We start from the raw sequence: 18,374 nt of genomic DNA on the forward strand, positions 1-18,374 counted from the left end.
CCGGTGGGTCCCGCAGAGACCTGCATTTTAATGTAAAAAAATGATGTAAAAATGTAAAAAAATTAATTTTTTTACACTAATGAATAGGAAAAAAATGCAAAGAAATACTAATGAATAACCCCATTGTCGACAGTAGTTTTTCGCGAAAAATTTACACGCCAGGAGGCCGTGTGGTTTTTCTGCTTTGTGCGTAAGGAAAAAAACAGCAATTTGCTGAATTGCTTCTCACTGAATAACCCCATAAGTATTTTTAATTTGTGGGTGTTGGAAATTTTATGAAGTAGGAACCAACTCTAGGTGTACGAGGAGATTGAGTGCTCATGAATCATGAAGCATGAACAAACTGTTTTTTCAAAAGGAACGAGTAAAAAAGTGGTAAAAATTTTAGCTTTACTTTCGAAATTATACATTGTAAATACGGTAAAAATGGATGTCCAGGAACTCAAAAAAATATGCCTTTCAAATGTTGGTGAATGACAGTTTTCTTCTACTGAGAGAACCGTGAGAACGATACTTCGCTGCGAAGCTTTCGAGGAAGCATGAAGACTCACCAAAAGTATACATCTGAATTGAGGGTAAAAAATAGGTAAACGTGGAAACAGGGGGGAAATGAAGGAGCGGGTGGGAAGGGTCTAAAAAATTGGTAAAACACTTTATGTCCAGCTACCCGCATGAGAAAATCCTCGAAACCAGAAATGTTTCGGGGTAACCAATAGATTTCAAAAAGTCAGTTATGACTGAGAATACGAGTAAAATATCAAATGTGAAACAAAAGGTGATAGATTAGAATTGTAAACCATTGATCGGATGCAAATGTTTAGCTCATCCTTCCATTTTTGGTGGAGTATACCATCCAGATTTTGCGTGAATTTGCTGGAGGGACTTGAATGATTGTTGGGCACGAATCAAGGAGTAAGAATGAGAATGCTGTAAACTTTATCAATAAAATAGTCTTCATCTTTCTGATTTTTCTGAATCTGGGAAGACGGACTACGTACCTTTGGGTCGAATGAAATTCGAGCACGACCTTTGACAAGAGTGGCTGCGATTTGAAGAATACAACTCTCAATCGAATACGCTGATGACCATCCTTGCTTCGTTAGCAACTCCATGCAAATGGCTCCACCGCTCAGGACGAATCCATTGGTGATCTGCAAATCGTTTTTAATAGATCGGATAAAATATATGCTCGTCCGGAAACTTACATGTGGGGCGACAACGCGAACGAATGGAGGGTCGCAAGGGAATTTTTCATTGAATGTGAAGCTGAAGAGAAGATGATCCTGTTTGAGCTCCTTCTTTAACTTTGCCATATCCTCGAACAGCGGTGAGTCTTCATCGACTTTGTGCAACTTCACCCACCATTGATACAAGTTCTCATCCTTTTCCAGCTCAAAAGAATAAACTCCATTTTTGTAATGCTCGCTTCTATGAATATCACGAATCTCTTTCATCAGTCTATCGGTGGCCGTGATTGATCCTTGAACTTTTCCATCGAGATGCTGTTGCCTGTTAACGCGAGAAACCTTGTCCAACATATCGAGACCTTCTTTGGAAACTCCAATATCTTGCTGTGATGTTGGATCTTCTTCTGCCATCTCTACAATCTCAATGTCACCTTCTGCATCTTCATCTTCATCTTCATCCTCCTCTAACTCTCCCTCATCGTCTTCACCGTCTCCCGCCATGTCATCATCGATATGCTAAAAAAAATAAAGAAATCGAACTTCGGCTATTGAATCACCTCTGAAGCAGTGTCACTGATATCACTTCCCCGACCCTCGTCAACGTCATCTCTTGCGGGAGGAGCAATTTGCGGTAATTCGATAGGCGTCTGAAGTCCGTAAAACGAGCAGAGATCCGAAAGTAGGCGATGAACTTGATGAAGGATATTTGTAGACTCTTCTGTTTCAGTGAGCCTCTGAAGCGAAGTTCCGATGATTGGAACATCGTCGGATTCGGAAAACCAAATTGGTGGCTGTCGTGGGTAGTTTTCCTGGATGTTGGCGGTGACAACGATTGCTTGGTTTTCCGCGGTGATAAACTTCATCGACAGCTCATCGACCGACGCACTCATTATCTGTAAAATTTCTGAATTTCGCTGAAACGATATTCATCTATATGTTACCTGGAAGCGGTTGTGCTTTTTGGGAAAGAGCTTTTCCAACAATTGGATGTCTTCTTTCAGCTTACGAAGACACGCCATTTCCCCCTGATTTGGGCTACCTGAAATAAAATCAATAAACACGATCGGAGCGAAAAGAAGAGTCTAATTCGAATGATCAAGTACTAAAAAGCGCCGAGACTTTCAATTTTCGAATAAAATGACTTGTTTTTCGTTCTGCCAACATTTTTCCCTGAATGGGAATCCATTATGGGATGAATGTTCAGCCAAACTACAGTTGGAACTACGATATTGCACATTCTGAATCTTTTTGGAGCTAAATTCGTAAAAATCGAAGTGACGAGTGACAACACAAAGATCTCTCTCGGCCAGACATTGTGAGTGTGGAAGAAGAAAGAAATCAATAGAAGAGAGTGAGAGAGAGACATATTAAAGAGGTGAATGAAAGAGCGCAGTAGACGAGGAGTCGAAGAGAGAAAGAGAGAAGAGTGGCAGCATTGCCAGTGCAGAATCGTCTTAGCACGGATGGAAAGAAAGAAAGGACTATACCCCAATAATAATAGACATTGTTACAAAAACGAAACTCAGTATTTTTATTTTCAATAATTGGGTCTAAAGACAAAAAAATTTCAGATGTATAAGAATAGTCTGTAATTGTTTCTGTGATTGATAAATATTATTGTTAAATACTGTTCTGTACAATAGGCACACCTTGTTATGGGGTTATTCAGTCAGAAGCATAGATATCCCATATCTATGGGATATCTATGGCATATATACAGAACTACTCGAAAAAATAGAAACGAAAAAGGGGAAAGAAACCAAGCTTCATGGAGGTCGAAGAGCAAAACTGAATTTTTACTATTAGCTCTTCCAACAGTGCGAAACTTGTGTGAATCATCCTGTTTATGGAATGAAAAGGATTCTTTAAAAAGAACCAAAACAAATGGTACGGCTGTTTACATTTACATCTGACTATATTGTCAACATCATCATTTGATTGAGAAACTGAATCAGCTGACTATCTAAATATATAAAGTTAAGACTTATTGTACAAGAGGACGAATGTGTTAAGAGAGACAGTGTACGTTTCGAAGCACACATTTCGATAACGACATGAAAAACACGGGAAGGACAAAAAGAAACAAGTTTTGGTCGTCGATTCCGCGCGGAAAGTGCAATCTGAATTGGAGGGAGGTTTGGCGAAAAATTGAGAAATAGAGAGCAAGAATGAATCTATGGAGCTTTAGATCTTTTACCGACTGGTTCAGCGTATGCTACAAACTAAGTATGGTTTCCACCAAAATTGGAGAAGACATATCTCATCTCATGGTTTTACCAAAATCATTTAAAACTTCTATATTTCTCACCCATAATATATTACGAACATTCAAAATACTATTCATGAATATATTCATAAGTTTTGTAATGAATTTAGACTTGTTTTAAACAGACCAGTTCTAAAAAGAACGAAAATTAACTGATAAGGGCACACTAAATATTTTAGATAATTTTGTAAAATATAAAAATTTAGGTCTACGGTAGCACTTATACATAAGTATGATACAAAAAATGATATCAAATTATTTGAAATAGAAAAAAGAAATGAACAGCACCTAGCTTTTTTCATCAAAAAGAAAATCATTGAAGCATACTTGTAAAATTCCGGGCCGGCCCGGCCCGGCTCGAGCCCGTGCCCGGTAGCAAAATTTTTGTCATTTTGAACCGAATTTTGAGCTCTCAATACACCTTTCTATATTTTTTTTTGTGCTTTTTAGATTGTTTTTCTGTTTGATCAAAAAATATCAAAACAAAAACTCGAAAAAAATTTTTTGATCGAAAAAAAATCACATAAGGGTCCCTCCTTATGTGTTTTTTGAAATTTTCAACACTTGTGGAATGACAGGCCCGCCGGGCCGGGCCTCCGAAATTCGGGGAAAAGCCCGGCCCGGCCCGGTCCGTTACAAGTATGCATTAAAGTATTTGGACGGAAGACAAAAAAAGAACTTTCAATCAGTTTTTTAAAAAAGGTGGGTTCATCATGTCTTCAGACCTCTTCTCTACTTGTCACCCAGAGACACACGACATTTTGTAAGAAGAGAACTAGCTGACACTGTCGATTGTTTGGAAAAGAGACGAAGAAATTGAGGGAGTGTGTAAATACCAGAATGCGCAGACAACGCAACGAGAGAGATCTGCAGTTTCTTTTTTTGCTCACATTTCCTCTCGTAATAAAATTAAAAAGAACAGAGTCTATGAGGGTATCGAGGAATTTTCATTGAAGAGCAGAAACGAGAAATGCATACCGTACCAGAGATGAAATTACTTCTTTGAAATACGGAATTCTGAATAAAATACATTTCTCGGAATCCGAGATTCGTATTACATACATTTTTTAAAGAATCCGGAATGAAAAAAAAAAGACAAAAACAAGGATATGGACTACGGTGTCCTGAATTCGAACATCTATGAAATGTTCAACCCCTCCGTCAAAATGTATTTCATATAAATATAGGAGGCACTATTCTTTGTTTATCCAACATTTGTAAAGGATTGATAATCTTTCTTTATCATTCTCAGTCGTTTCAAAAAAAAACATTCCATGTCGAATCTTCTGTAAATTTTGAAGTTCAAATTTCAGGTTCCAAAAGTGACTTTACAAAACTACGCAATCTCACAAGTAAAATCAATCGATCTAAAACCTTCAAAAATATCAATCACTTTTTTATTCATCATAAAAATTAGGTCAGCCGAGTAATTCAAGACTATGAAATCAACGTTTTGAATCAATACATTTTTATGCCAAACACCAGAATATCAGTGAATGTCATATGCACACATTCATTTTTATAACTCCAGAAATCTTTGAGAACACGAGAAGAATAGGTGGAAGTTAATTAACAAAATGGGGGAAAAAACTAGACAATCCTCTTTATAAAACTATTCAGAGGAGGATAGACTCTCATTCACCAACACGTCATTTTCCCCAGAAAAAGAAGAGAGCTGCTCAGTGGACTTGCTCCTTTTCCTCCCTCCACACTCTACATGTACATTCATAAGGCTCTTCAGTATGAGAGATTTCAAAGTCTTTGCGAGAAAAGAAAAGCATCAAAGGAAATTTAAAGTTTAATGATATCATGAACTATCTTCCGACTGTCTTATCGTCTGTCAAGTTATCACGTGAATGGGTCACAACAGATTGTTTGGGCGTATTACAAAGATATTTCTTAGAAAAATGTCTCCGAGAACACCAAATCAAAGAATGGAAAAAAGGAAATTCGGGAGCTTTGATTTCATGTAAGATCCAGGCTCATATTCAAAAGTGTAAATTAAACACAGAAATTGATATAGAATAAATTTATTAGTCCATCAGATCACACTCATTTACTCAAGTTCGACAACTTCTGGTTGAGAGATTGAAGTTTGTATAGATTGTCAATAAGCTTCTTCTGCTTTCTGATCACTTCCCGCTGCAAACGAACTTGAGTGAGAAGTCTGCTTGGTCTAGAAATAATCGTGGTGGAAGAGGAGAATGTAGAAGTAGAGCTTGATTGACCCGACGATGGAGATGATGTGAAGCCATCTGATGAAGAAGTCAGTGTCAGCTCTGAAAATTTTAATATAAATGAAAGAGAAAATTATTCGATACAGTACCATCATCTGCCATTTCATCTGTGTTCTGTTCGGCCATCTTGTAGAACTTCATTGAGTCAACAGGAGACTTCACAAAAACTGGAAGCTGTGGGAATGTTGGCTGATCCGGTGAGTTCCACACAAGAGGCTCACTCTTCTGTTGCGTGTTCTCCTTCTGGATCACCTCGAGAAACTCCTCAAACTTTCCAAAAATGGAAGCCACTGATGATGTGGATGTAGCAGCGAACAAGCCATCCATCTTCTCAAAAATCGAAGCGATCTGATCTTCGTTTTCAGTTTTCGGCTTGCGAGCAGTGACATGGATCTTCCAGAATGACATCATCAACTCCGTTGCCTTGTTGAGCTTTTTTGTTTCAATGGTAGTTGGAATCGGAGAGACAGCCATTGGTTCAGCAGGGCGAACAAGTGTGAAGGAAACCAATGGGCAGCTCACCGACTTCTTGACAAGATCCAAGCATTTTGGAGTTGAACCATCCACAGGGCAGGAGTGAACGGAGAAGTCACGATTCTGTAAATATGATTTACGGCAAAAGAACTACACAATTCAGCACTAACTGAGTTCAAAGCATTCTGATAGTCGCTCAATGGATGATCGATGGTACAGAGATCAGTGACCAACTCCTTCTTTTGCTCCTTCTCCAGTTCCACTTGACGCTCAACCATCGCCATGAAATGGCCGAAAGCAGTGTAGATCGTGATCGTCTTGACCATGTTAGAGTGTTAGTTAAGGGTTAGTAGTGAGTAGATTTGTTAGTTAAGACAGTGGATACTGTATTGAAGATTCTGGAGAAACAATTTTCTTTTATGCGACTTCTTATCTTGATGGACTAATTGTACAAGAAGGGTGACCACTTTTAAATGGTACAATTTGTTTTTTTAGTAATGAGTTGCTTGGGAAAATCAAAGCATCTGTCATGGTAAACCATGGTTTGCACGTGAACTGGTACCACGACTCATTTTTGATCTTTGATTGGTGCTATAAAGAAAGCTTTGCTTCAGGAAGTTCTATCAGTTTCTTCGAATCTTAAATCCAAGTTACATTTGGTTTTCACACATCCTCATCATGCCACCTAAAGCTAAAAGTAGGCGGAACTCATATTTTCCAAAATTTTAAATTACGGGCTGGACCGATGTCGAGCCGGCCTGCAGTTTGTATGCCGGGCCAAGAAAATTCTTGATTCGGCCCGGCCCAGTCCGGCCCGTTTAAAGAATGATATTTTCTATCCATAATGTCGGACACTTTCAGAACCTCCTGCAGGAAAAAAGAAGAGTAAAGCAAGTAAACGTCCCAGCCAAACTAACTTGAATGTTGACAATGGACGCGGTCGTCGGAACACGGAAAGAAGTGTGATGCAGACACTGGAGCAAGAGGAGCCCACAGCAAACAACGATGGTGTTCAGAAACCAGCCAATGGCAAACCAAAGGATATGACTAGAACTATGATGTTGCCACCAGCACCGATGCCCAATCAGATACCTCCCTCCACTCCTCAAGTTCCCCTTCCACCAGCTCAAGGATCTCAAATGCCACAGGTTGCACCCCAAATGAATCCGCTCGTGCCACCTAGTCGTCCACCACCTCAACTACCGGTTCAAGGATCTCAAATTCCTCAAATGCAAATGCCTCCTGCCACTCCGATGCCTCCTGCTCCACGTCCACCACCTGGAGTGGTAAACCAGTCATTGGCTTCTCCATCTCCATCTCCGAGTCAAGCTCAACTTGGACCAACTAAACCACCAGTTGTAGCTCCTCAACAAGGTGTTGTTGCACAACCATCTCCAGCACCACCAGCACCACCACAGGAACCCTTCAGAAAAGCTTCTCGAGAAAAAGATGACGGATCTGTCGATATGGCTGAAACATCAGACAAAAAGTACTATTGTATAGTTGTATTGATAATCAAAATTATAATTTCAGAAAGAAAACGGACGTGATCAACAGCTGGCTTCGTTTGGTTCTTCAGAGTGGTGTTGAGGGACTGAAGAAGGAGTATCGTGATAGTTTCAATGAGGCACCAATGGAAAGAGCAACTGTCTTTTTGGACAATCCAACGAGAAACCGTTATCACAATATCCCATGTTGTGATACAACTCGCGTCAAGTTGGCGGATGATCCATATTTTTACATCCATGCAAATTTAGTCTCGTAAGTGGGCCTCCCTAATAGAACGTCACAAACCCATTAATTCGAATAACCTGGAATTTTAACTCGAACCATTTCTTCGCAGGTCTGGCCCAAACCCTCGCAGATTCATTTGCACACAAGCACCTCTCAATGGGACTATTGAAGATTTCTGGAAGATGGTGATTGTATCTGGTCTGGAGTATATTGTGATGCTGTGTGAACTGGTTGAGAAAGGAAAACCAAAAAGTGCTGAATACTTTCCGTTGAAAATAGGAGACACTATGAAGATTGGAAAGTTATGCACTATCACCAAGGAATCAAGTGTCGATGTAAGTGAATTTTCTTTTATGAAATTTGAAAATTCCTATTTTTCAAAATTAGGAATTTGAAATAAACATTTTGAAAATTGGAAAATTAAAAATCCAGAAATTTGAATCGGATTTGTTTCTGATTTTTCGAAAGCTTCGGAAATTCAATAATTTTGGAACTCGGACACTCAATGTCAAAAATTCTGAATATTGGAATTTCGAAAGAAATTTAAAAATTCAAAAAATCAAAATTCCGATTTTTTCTTTGAAAAATCTTAAAGGGGGACTCCGACCAAAAATTTTTTTTACATTAAAATGTGTTAAAAGTTATCTGTTCTTCAAATATTATTACGAAAAAATTAGGTTTCTCACTGAAAATCCTCGTCCCCCGGCGGCACCTTTTTTTGAATTTTCTTCCTTTTCAACGCCGTTTTTCGGGGATTTCGGATTTTTTTTTGAATTTTTTCGCATGAATATTCGGAAAATAGATAACTTTTAACACATTTTAATGCAATAAAAATTTTTGGTCGGAGTCCCCCTTTAAAACCCAAAAAGTCGTTAATTTTTTCAAACTTTTGTTCAAAGCTTGTTTCTAGAAATCCAAAAATCTGAAATTCCGGAGTTCCAAAAATTTTAAATTCCAAAATTCTGAAATTCCAAAATTTCAAAATTCCAAAATGCTAAAATTTAGTAATTCGGAAAAGCAATTTTTCAGATTGACAAAACGCTCTCAATGTCAACAATGCGAATTTCAAAGCCCGGAGATAACAACGTTGCCAAAATTGTCAAGCACATTCATTGGAGGAACTGGCCAGATCACGGAGTTCCTGATAACTTCTTCTCGCCCTTCCGTCTTTTGACTGTTGTGAAAAGTTGCACGTCAGTTGACCACATTATTGTTGAAATTCCCAAAAATATGTTTCAGGAAGCCGGTGGTTGTTCATTGCTCAGCGGGTATTGGTAGAACTGGAACTCTTGTTCTCATCCTCATCGTTTTGGAGTCTCTGTGCGCCCCCGACTTTCTTGGAGTACCACGTCTTCTGACCAAGCTTCGAGACGAGCGATTCAAATCAATTCAGACTGAGATGCAATACCTCTATGTTCATCGTTGCATCCTGGAATACTTGGTCCTGAAGAAATACACTTACTCCCGTGAAGACTACAACAAATTCGCAAAGGAGTATGAGCAAACACTAGCAGCATGCGCCAAAGAATAAAAATCTCAGCAGGAATCTAATTTGTCTTACTACTGTGTTTTTATAAATGAAGATCCGTTTTCAAGTACTTTTCTTCTGTTCTATTTCCTTGGGGAAAATATGGGGGTGGCGCTGTATCTATTGGGTTTAGAAAATCCTATAAAACTTGGTCCATAGACAATATATAATATTTCAAGCAATATCATTTTGTAGCTCTATAGTTTCCCTATCATATACTTTTTGTTCGTCGAAAAATATTGACGTTGGAAAAAGTTATTAGTCCTCTCTCGTTTTCTGCCTGTTTTTGGCCCGTTTGTAGTCAATTAAGCTAGGTGGGCGTCTTACTTAATCATGACCTACTTTCCTTGATTTTGAATTGTTTGGGTCCGTTTTCTATTCATGTTTATCGAGGCTAGCACAAGACTAACTTTGAATCATCATGGTTTCGATGGAATTTAAATGTTTATCACAGAGACTGATGAATTCATTAGTAAATAACGTGCAGTTGATTTTGTAAGTAGGTGTGAGAAAGATCACAATAATAAAAAAACATATGACAGAAGAAAAATAACTCGTAATCTAAAATGAAATTATGCATTAGTTTAGAGATTGTTAAAGAGAGTTCAATGCTTTGATAAAAGTTGCAAATGATGTTCGTAGGATTTCTGTTGATCTTGAATAACTGAAAGTATTTTACGATCCACATCTATACGATTTCCTATGAATGTATCCTTATACTTCCAATTTTCCCATGCTTCCCCATTAGAACATTTTGTTAGATTCCATGGTTTGTCATAGACAAGTGGTGAATGCCATCTGGCGAAGACCATCGCGTCCTGGCGTCTGAAAACTTGATAGCATTTTTGATTTGAATATTGGATGACTTACTTTTTTTGCCAACCATGAAAAATAAAGTCTCTATCAGACCACACGGAGTCCGTTAGCCAACCATCTCGTGCCCATGTGAACCGTCCCTATAAACATAATGTATCCATTTTTGAGTAGGAAAGTTCAAACCTTTGGCAGAATTTGAATTTCTGCTATCAAGTTGTTCTTGATGATTTCCTGAGCACAAACTGTGTATGTTGACAGACTGTAGTAGTCGGTGGAATTTTTCCAGAATTTATTTTCACAGAAGTCTAATTTGGACTGCAGCTTTGGTAGTTGTTGATTTAGGATGACACTCTACAAAAAAAGGAAATTATACCCCTTCACATAATTATTGCTTCACTTCAATTTTTCTAACGGAATCCCGATTTTGGGCAATTTTCAGAAAAAAATATTCGCGACATTTAATGAATTCCAGACATTTTTTCGGAGTTCTGAGCAGTTATCAATAATATTCAGAAGTGGAAAAAGTATTTTTTAGATCAGAAAAGAAAAGCGCGTTATTTTTGAAAATTGACCTGAAAGAAGACTGCATTAAAAAAACAGGTAGATTAAATAGGACTAACGTGTATGGCTCCGTTATCGGATCCATGAAACGATTGAGGAAGTCTCGACTCGAAAGTAGCCCAGAACATCAGAAAACGTATCGACCATTTGGAGTTTCGAACCAAATAAGAGCCTGCCATCACTTCATGATTCATTATTCTGTTATAGAATACAATTTGTGTCTGGAATGGGAAATTATTGTTGGAAAGGGGAAAAATCAGTTTTCACTGACATTCTCATTTTTTGGTATGTAATCTTCGATTACATTATTTGGATTGATTATCCCCATATCACCATCAAGAAAGAGCAACCAGGTGTTGGATAAAGATGGCATTTTCAGGGAAAGGATGCAATGACGGCGAAACATGAACTATAAAAGTACACATAGACATTGAAAGCACAAAGGGAAGGGTGAAAGGGAAACAAAGCGGGTTAGAGAAGCAGAAGACATACATCTTTTTGTGGACATTTGCTACTCATAGTTGAGTCATCATCCCCATGAATCACATAGACATCGTATTCGAAATGCAGACCGTAACAGCGTACGGTATCCAGCGCCATAGGATATTTGTCCTCATCTTTCACACTGTTCAATACTATCACAATTCCAATACTCTCTCGTTTACCTGAAGAAAAAAAAATCCGTTGATTACATTTTCCTGGACATCACCTTCTCGTGAAACCGTTATGTTCCTAGTGATTTCCTCGTTGTATTGATTTGATAAATAAATGTATCCTCTACCAAGATTACGTTCTTCTAGAACTAGGATACCTAGAACAAACAGGATCAGCCCAATCGCAGTATAGCGTTGATATGCTCGCATCCTGCTTAGGCCGAGAACCTTCCCAAGGTTAGCATCTGAAAATTTTAACAAAGTTTTGATTCCAGCTCAATGCATTCAGCTTACAGGAAAAATTTAAATATTTTTTTTTGGGAACAAACCTCCTCACCATCACTTTATTTTTTTAGATCGCATGCAGGAAACAAGTAAAAATTTTATAACCTGGAATTTGGTTTTCTTATTTAACAACCATATTAATCATACAGAAGCTTTTAATTACATTTTAATCATGTCACAGCATGGGGGAAAAGTGAAAACTTTGGGATGGCACAGAGAAATTAGGATAGAATCATTGTAGCAGCTCAAATACTGAGCGGTTTTCCTTTCACATTTTTCTTGACGAATTCGGTAAAGGTTCGCAAAAATTTGGGATATTCCTTTTTGTAGACATGACGGAGTGCAGAAACAGGAACCCATCCACCAGGGTGAACTGAAAAAATGTCAAAATTTGATTCTCATCCTGAATATAGATTTGTGATGGGAGCGTTTGAAGTATTTAGAATCTTCAAAACCTTTTTGGAGGTTATCTGATAGAAAATTGTGATTTTCGACCGATTCATGTAATGTCGAAAAATGCGGAGGACCTACACTTCTCAACATTGCACAAATGTTTGAAAAAAAACAATCACATGAATAATCCCCTTCGTAATACTTCGAGTGAAACTAACCTTGAGATACATAAATAATATTGCATTGTACATCGTCTCTAGTTAGTTTCCTCTCAATATGTGGATCTTTTATTATAGTTTCGCAAATCATTGAAACCGTCAACCCAACTCGAACTGCAGAAGAGCTTCCGAGCTGAAATCGTGATAATTTGAAAAAGGGAGATTCAAAAATGGCACTAACCGGAACATCGGCTCTCTGAACATCTCGGTTACATACTATATACAAATCGTGGGCGCCATCTCTTTTATGTTCATCAACACGTCGAATATGAGATACGAAAAGAGATTCTCTCGGTGCTGCTGGCCAGATAGTTTTGTGTTTTTGGTGAAGTACTACTGAATCTGGAGAGATATGCTCAACGACACTCATTGCTTCCAGTGTATGATCCCATTGCATTTTGTAACGAGCGTCGTAAAAATAGTGCATGAATTCTAATGCGGTAACTCCATCAACCGAATGAGTGGCTTTCAGTGGATCGACCGGAAGGCCACCTTCATCTTCGACCTGACGTGTGTACATTCTCATCGGCCCATCCTCAGCAAATAGACTCCAGACGTTATCTTCAACTCCAGCAAGAGCATATCTGGATAATTAGAAAAATTAGAATGGTAAAAACAGTTGATTTTATTTTATTGTAAAACTCTTTTATTGAACTATCCTCATATTCAAAAATTTTGCATTTCTATAAATTTCTATAAGGTTTTCAGTAACACCATAAAAGGATAATAACATTAATTGTTCTCCAATCATATTATGATATAGAAAAACTTACTTCAATTGCTCTACAGCCAGCTTATCTATTGTTGAAAACAGCGAATGCTCTTGATCAACCAATAAGTCATCATAGTGGCCGGTTACTGGGTCTCCGTCCTATGATAGATAGATTTTAAGAAAGCTGATAAAAACAACACCTACAACTCTGAAATTGGGTTTCTTATTTTCTTCTTCTTTTTCGATGACGATATTTCCGTTTTCTTCATCTTCTGAAGACGCTTCGATCCGGTTTTTACTCAATGTTGCATCACCATTTTTCGAATCAACATCGAACTCATCAGCGTCAAAAAACTCATCACAATCACTTGTCTGAAATCTGATCAACTTTGAAAATCCAAAAAAAAAACGGATAAACTATTACCACATCAATATCAGGTCTCGCAAGAATCGTCGATGTCGTCATGGTTGAATTATCATCGGACATATATTCCTGTTCAGTAGACTCAAGTCTAAGAACTGATGAAGAGACACTTCTAGTAGCACACAAAGCTTCTCGAACAGGAGGAGGGGTGGTAGAAACTGATGAAGTGGCAGGAGATGAAGTGGCAGGAGACGAAGTTGAATTCTCAGGAATAACAACCTTAAGAATAAAATTGATAACATGATTTTTGGAAAACTTACTTTAGAAGTCTTAACGAGATCCACAATGTGATTTATGTTGACAATTAATGCTAGATGAGTTGCTTTCACAGACAAAATCGTCGCTTGTGGAACAATACAGCTAGCTCCTCCTTGTTCTAGTAGTCTTTCAATGGACATCATCTGATCTTTGCACATGGTTCTATAGGCTTCAAGTTCGGATAGTTTTGTTGAAAATAATTTTGTGACTTCATTCGCATCGTCTGTTTTTTGGTGTATTGAGGCAAGTGCTGATGACACAGATGGATTTCGTGAGTGACTTTTGGTACTGGTAGAGCTGTAGTCCGAGTCATTTTGTATCTGTAATGAATTTATACGAACTTGATGTATATTCTTCAGGCTATTCCAATTCAACACTAGAAAACTCCCGTCTGTAGTCCTTAGTAAGGACTCCTTACGAACTATATGTTGATTTACAGTCTGCCATTGTCCGCACATATTTGCTCTGGACGACAAGGGCGATCAACATTACGGTGTGATGTTCTTGAGTTAAAAATATGGACTGGGTGTTTGAGCTATGATCCCATCACGGTATCATCATTTCAATTCATAGGAGATGAGATGTCGTGGCAATACGATTTTCAATTTGATTCAAAGGGTAACAAAAAAGGAGAATAACGTTCATGTGAAAAAAAATGAATCAGATGCTTCAGCATTCAAACATTACTCTTGCCGTATGTGTTTCTACCGTAATTTCGAAATCTTTGAATTGAAAACTCACTGTTACCCGGACTACAGATCTCATCCATAACAGCTTCGACTGGGAATTCTCAGCTTTCAAATACCAAACGACGTTTTCGCCCATGGAAATCGAGAACTCATTCTCATCGAATTCGTGAGCCTTAACAGATGTCCATAAAGTTGTTTAAACTACACTTTTCTTACGGCTATAATGGCATTTTTCAGAAATATGCTTCCTCTACAACCATGAGTTTTTTCCGCTTTCGATTTGAAATAAACCAAGTTTCCTTCGGTGATTTCAAAGTATCGCTCTTGCCATCCATTTACATAATTGGTCCATTTCTTTAACACACCGTTTGTTGGAAGGACACTGAAAACAATTTGAATATCACCCTGGCTATTTATAAAAAATTTTGACTGAGAAGTTATTACTAGCACAACACTGGAACACAATGAACTCACACTTCGTTTTCCATTGACTTCGTTCGCGAATTAACAAGATAGATGATAAAACTCTGGCTCTCTTTTTGAAAAATTTCCCCGTTTCCCCGCAGCTTGGCCCCCGTTTGTTCTGCAAACAATCCGCACGGTTTGGTAGGTAAATAGTTAGAAGGCAGTTAGAAAAAATGGGCGATCTTACATTTAGTCAAATCTAAACATAGAAAGTCGAAAGTGGCGAAGTGAGGCAAAACCGGTCTTTTGTACTGCAAATTTTTAAGGTCTGAAAGAAAATGTGTACTGCCAAAGATGTAAGCGGATCGTACGAGACATGAAAGATAATAGTTGTGAGCTCAAGTTCAAATTGATGCAGAATATTTCGTTCATTCGGAATACATACTATTTCAGATACACAAAAACAAAGAATATCCAATTTTGTTCTGTATATACACAATAACAATGTCCTGCTCGGTGGGTCACATTTGAGATTCTGTTAAACTTCGATTCACATTCACTCTCCCCTCTAAAAACCAGTTTTCACATTTTTTTCTATTGACAAGTTTGACATGTGCCCAGAATAAAGGAGGAGACAGCCGGTATTTTTTTTTCGGTAAAAATGACTCAGTAATCGCGCTCCCTTGAAATTCTGGCAGCAAGCCAAGTTTGTCGCATAGTTGGTCTCGGCACACATAGAGCTACGGTCACACTCGTTTCCCCTGTGTTGAAGTTGATTGAATGGGCGTCGGCTCGCTACTTGCTTCACTTGCGTTCGTCGCTGTCGCCTGTGCTGTTGACACCTGTTCCAAGTCGGATTGTCCGAAAATGAGCAACACCGAGAGAACCTTCATTGCCGTGAAACCTGATGGAGTCCACCGGTTAGTTAGTTTCTGAAAAATAATAGGAATCGGTATACCGTTTCGATTAAAATTTGTGTTTTCCAATCCTAAATTTCGGTTTTTAGTGGACTCGTCGGAAAAATCATCGCTCGTTTCGAGGAGCGCGGATTCAAGCTCGTTGCCCTCAAGCAATTGACTGCCTCGAAGGCCCATCTTGAGGTATTAAAAAATGGATTTTAGGCCAATGTTCGAATTTTATTTTTCAGGTTCACTACCAAGACCTTAAGGACAAGCCATTCTTCCCATCCCTCATTGAGTACATGAGCTCCGGCCCAATTGTCGCCATGGTCTGGCAAGGACTCGATGTTGTCAAGCAAGGACGTGTCATGCTCGGAGCTACCAACCCACTCGCTTCCGCCCCAGGAACTATCCGCGGAGATTTCGCCATCCAGACCGGACGCAACATCTGCCACGGATCCGATGCCGTCGACTCTGCTAACCGCGAGATTGCTCACTGGTTCAAGCAAGAGGAGATCAACGACTACGCCAGCCCATTCATCAACTCCTGGGTCTATGAATAAATTAATCGCTGCTGAACTCTGATGCGTAGCGATTATATCCTAATTTTTCGTATCTCTGCTGAACGTTGATAAAGTATTGCTTCCATCTGAAAAACATGTTGTTTGCTCGAAGGAATCGTTTATTCACGTCTTCTATGAAAAGATAATCTAAAGCTTTATCGTCATCAAATTATTTATTCAACCCGCTTTGAGAGGAAAGATTAAACATGAATAGACGATAAGATATTTATTGATATCAATAAGTTAGGGGTATTTATCGCGACTATGATCGGAATTCCGCGACCTGAACTAGTTTGTTGCTGAGATTGGTATTGTAAAAGTCGAATTCCGGATTGTCGAGATGATTCTCAAAGTCAGCAAGTTCTCGATATAGTTTCTTCCGGATGACAGCTTGTAATCCTCGCAGGAAATTCGACCCTTGGAAGATCGTTCTAAATTAGAAACCATTATAAAAAGGAGAAAATTCTGAAAACTTGCTTTGTTTCTTTCCAGCTTTCTCCATCTTTCTCGTAGGCTACCAGTCGATCTTGCTCACAGTCAGAGACAAGTCTTTCATTCATTACTTGTACAAGAACGGCTGGTGATGAAGTGACATTGGAGATTCTATCGGCAAGTCGGGTGGCATGCACGTTAAGGGAAGTGTCTGATGGGGTTGAATTAGAAAAGTAGACACCGACGAGTGAGGCTCCGAATTTTCCATGAACGAGAGAGGTAGCAAGTTCGAGCGGAGGTGCAAGTGGAGTAGATTCATGACTGAGAGGGACACATCCAGTGATCTGAAACTATATTTTTGACGACTCCACAATAAACTAAAGGTGGCTGTCCATTCATATTTTAACATCTGTCGAACTCCTATTAAAAATTCCTGATCACTTGCAGCAACATTTTTTTTAATCAGCAGAAATGTTATCAATAATAGAATAACGATTTTTCGGTGCCCGAGAAATAGTTTTCTGAAAATCTGAAAACATTTTTCGAGAACGATAGTCGTTTTCAGACTTGATTTCATTGATTTAAAGTCAAAAAATATTTTGAGACTTTCAGTTAACCGCTGATTGAAAACGCTACGGAATGTGAATTAATTTTTTCAGAAAAAATCTCAAGACGAATATTCATACCGTGACTTTATCTCCTTTCTTGTTGCCAATCAATAGTCCGAAGACGCCTTTCGACGGATACTTCAAACAATGAAGAATGATTGTTGAGTATGGAAGAGGTTGAGTTTCGACTTGGTACTTCATCTGGAATTGAAAAAAAATGGAACAATAGAGCTCATATAAATGAAAATCGGAAGATAAAAACAAATTGTGTTCATTTTTTCCTCTAAGTTAATCGTAGTCAGCTTAAGAGGATGATTGATAAAAGCTTCTTTGTATAGTAACCTTCATTTTCACTTCAAAACATGCAGATAAAAGTGGAAACTGCTGAATAGTTGGTGAAACAGAAAACACAGATTAAAAATCGTTACTTTTCATCGCGAATCGCGAGCGCGAATTTGAAAATGGAGCGCGTTTGCATTACCTTCCAGAGGTCGGGAGACCCCGCAAATTCCGGGGAAAGAAAAAACCGGGTACGCTCTCCCACAGAACATTTCCGAACTGCAAATTAATTTTTGATCTACAGAAAAAGTTTGGCGCGATCACAATTGCAGGTCTAAAACCATAATTTCAGAATTTTTTATCTGATTTTGTGGAGTTCCAAGATGATTCAAATGATTCTTTAAAAATTAATTAGTGGTTATAGATTCATGTATAGTCCTTTTCCGGAAGAAAAAATCTCAAAAATAGTCATTTTGAAAATTTTTTACAGAAAAAATCTATCTCCTCTTTCAGTTTTTGACATTTCTAGGAGTTCTATGGCTCAAAAAAACCGCAATTATTTTCTCTACATTTTCTATGGATGAATTTCTAATTTGTCTGATAAAACTTTTTTTATAATTCAAAAACCTCATGAAATTGCACAAAATTGCATTTTTGCGTTGTTTTTTGATTATAAAAAAGTCTTATCAGACAAATTAAAAATTCATCCATAGAAAATGTAGAGAAAATAATTTCGGTTTTTTTGAGCTATAG

General features: G+C 38.2%; 7 protein-coding genes across 7 annotated transcripts; 2 read left to right on the forward strand and 5 right to left on the reverse strand.

The window, feature by feature from the left end:
* Positions 1-822: 822 nt before the first annotated feature.
* Cbr-ubc-25 lies at positions 823-2,206 on the reverse strand (the record flags this gene model as incomplete). Its single annotated transcript, XM_002639755.1, has 5 exons — positions 823-927; positions 999-1,151; positions 1,206-1,703; positions 1,745-2,080; positions 2,129-2,206. The coding sequence occupies 5 exons, from the start codon at positions 2,204-2,206 to the stop codon at positions 823-825; spliced, it is 1,170 nt and encodes a 389-aa protein (XP_002639801.1).
* Positions 2,207-5,505: 3,299 nt separating this feature from the next.
* CBG02251 lies at positions 5,506-6,490 on the reverse strand (the record flags this gene model as incomplete). Its single annotated transcript, XM_045238066.1, has 3 exons — positions 5,506-5,732; positions 5,780-6,287; positions 6,335-6,490. The coding sequence occupies 3 exons, from the start codon at positions 6,488-6,490 to the stop codon at positions 5,506-5,508; spliced, it is 891 nt and encodes a 296-aa protein (XP_045092051.1).
* A 352-nt stretch (positions 6,491-6,842) lies between these two features.
* On the forward strand, positions 6,843-9,429 carry CBG02250 (the record flags this gene model as incomplete). Its single annotated transcript, XM_045238069.1, has 6 exons — positions 6,843-6,861; positions 7,026-7,653; positions 7,698-7,925; positions 8,008-8,233; positions 9,003-9,091; positions 9,138-9,429. The coding sequence occupies 6 exons, from the start codon at positions 6,843-6,845 to the stop codon at positions 9,427-9,429; spliced, it is 1,482 nt and encodes a 493-aa protein (XP_045092052.1).
* Positions 9,430-10,037: 608 nt separating this feature from the next.
* CBG02249 lies at positions 10,038-11,666 on the reverse strand (the record flags this gene model as incomplete). Its single annotated transcript, XM_002639752.1, has 7 exons — positions 10,038-10,251; positions 10,297-10,382; positions 10,426-10,593; positions 10,863-11,024; positions 11,075-11,212; positions 11,296-11,468; positions 11,513-11,666. Coding segments are annotated over 7 exons (1,095 nt in total), but the record flags the coding sequence as incomplete, so codon positions are not given.
* A 320-nt stretch (positions 11,667-11,986) lies between these two features.
* Positions 11,987-14,923, reverse strand: CBG02248 (the record flags this gene model as incomplete). Its single annotated transcript, XM_045238075.1, has 10 exons — positions 11,987-12,114; positions 12,353-12,485; positions 12,534-12,936; positions 13,126-13,223; positions 13,269-13,436; positions 13,489-13,707; positions 13,749-14,066; positions 14,488-14,607; positions 14,643-14,817; positions 14,910-14,923. 10 exons carry the CDS (start codon positions 14,921-14,923, stop codon positions 11,987-11,989), a joined length of 1,776 nt encoding a protein of 591 aa, XP_045092053.1.
* A 784-nt stretch (positions 14,924-15,707) lies between these two features.
* Positions 15,708-16,302, forward strand: Cbr-ndk-1 (the record flags this gene model as incomplete). Its single annotated transcript, XM_002639750.1, has 3 exons — positions 15,708-15,760; positions 15,847-15,940; positions 15,988-16,302. 3 exons carry the CDS (start codon positions 15,708-15,710, stop codon positions 16,300-16,302), a joined length of 462 nt encoding a protein of 153 aa, XP_002639796.1.
* Positions 16,303-16,564: 262 nt separating this feature from the next.
* Positions 16,565-17,543, reverse strand: CBG02246 (the record flags this gene model as incomplete). Its single annotated transcript, XM_045238084.1, has 3 exons — positions 16,565-16,648; positions 16,776-17,078; positions 17,421-17,543. 3 exons carry the CDS (start codon positions 17,541-17,543, stop codon positions 16,565-16,567), a joined length of 510 nt encoding a protein of 169 aa, XP_045092054.1.
* Between the last annotated feature and the right edge of the window lie 831 nt (positions 17,544-18,374).

The sequence above is a fragment of the Caenorhabditis briggsae genome (assembly GCF_000004555.2).
Source record: "Caenorhabditis briggsae complete genome, chrI, whole genome shotgun sequence".
NCBI lineage: Eukaryota > Metazoa > Nematoda > Chromadorea > Rhabditida > Rhabditidae > Caenorhabditis > Caenorhabditis briggsae.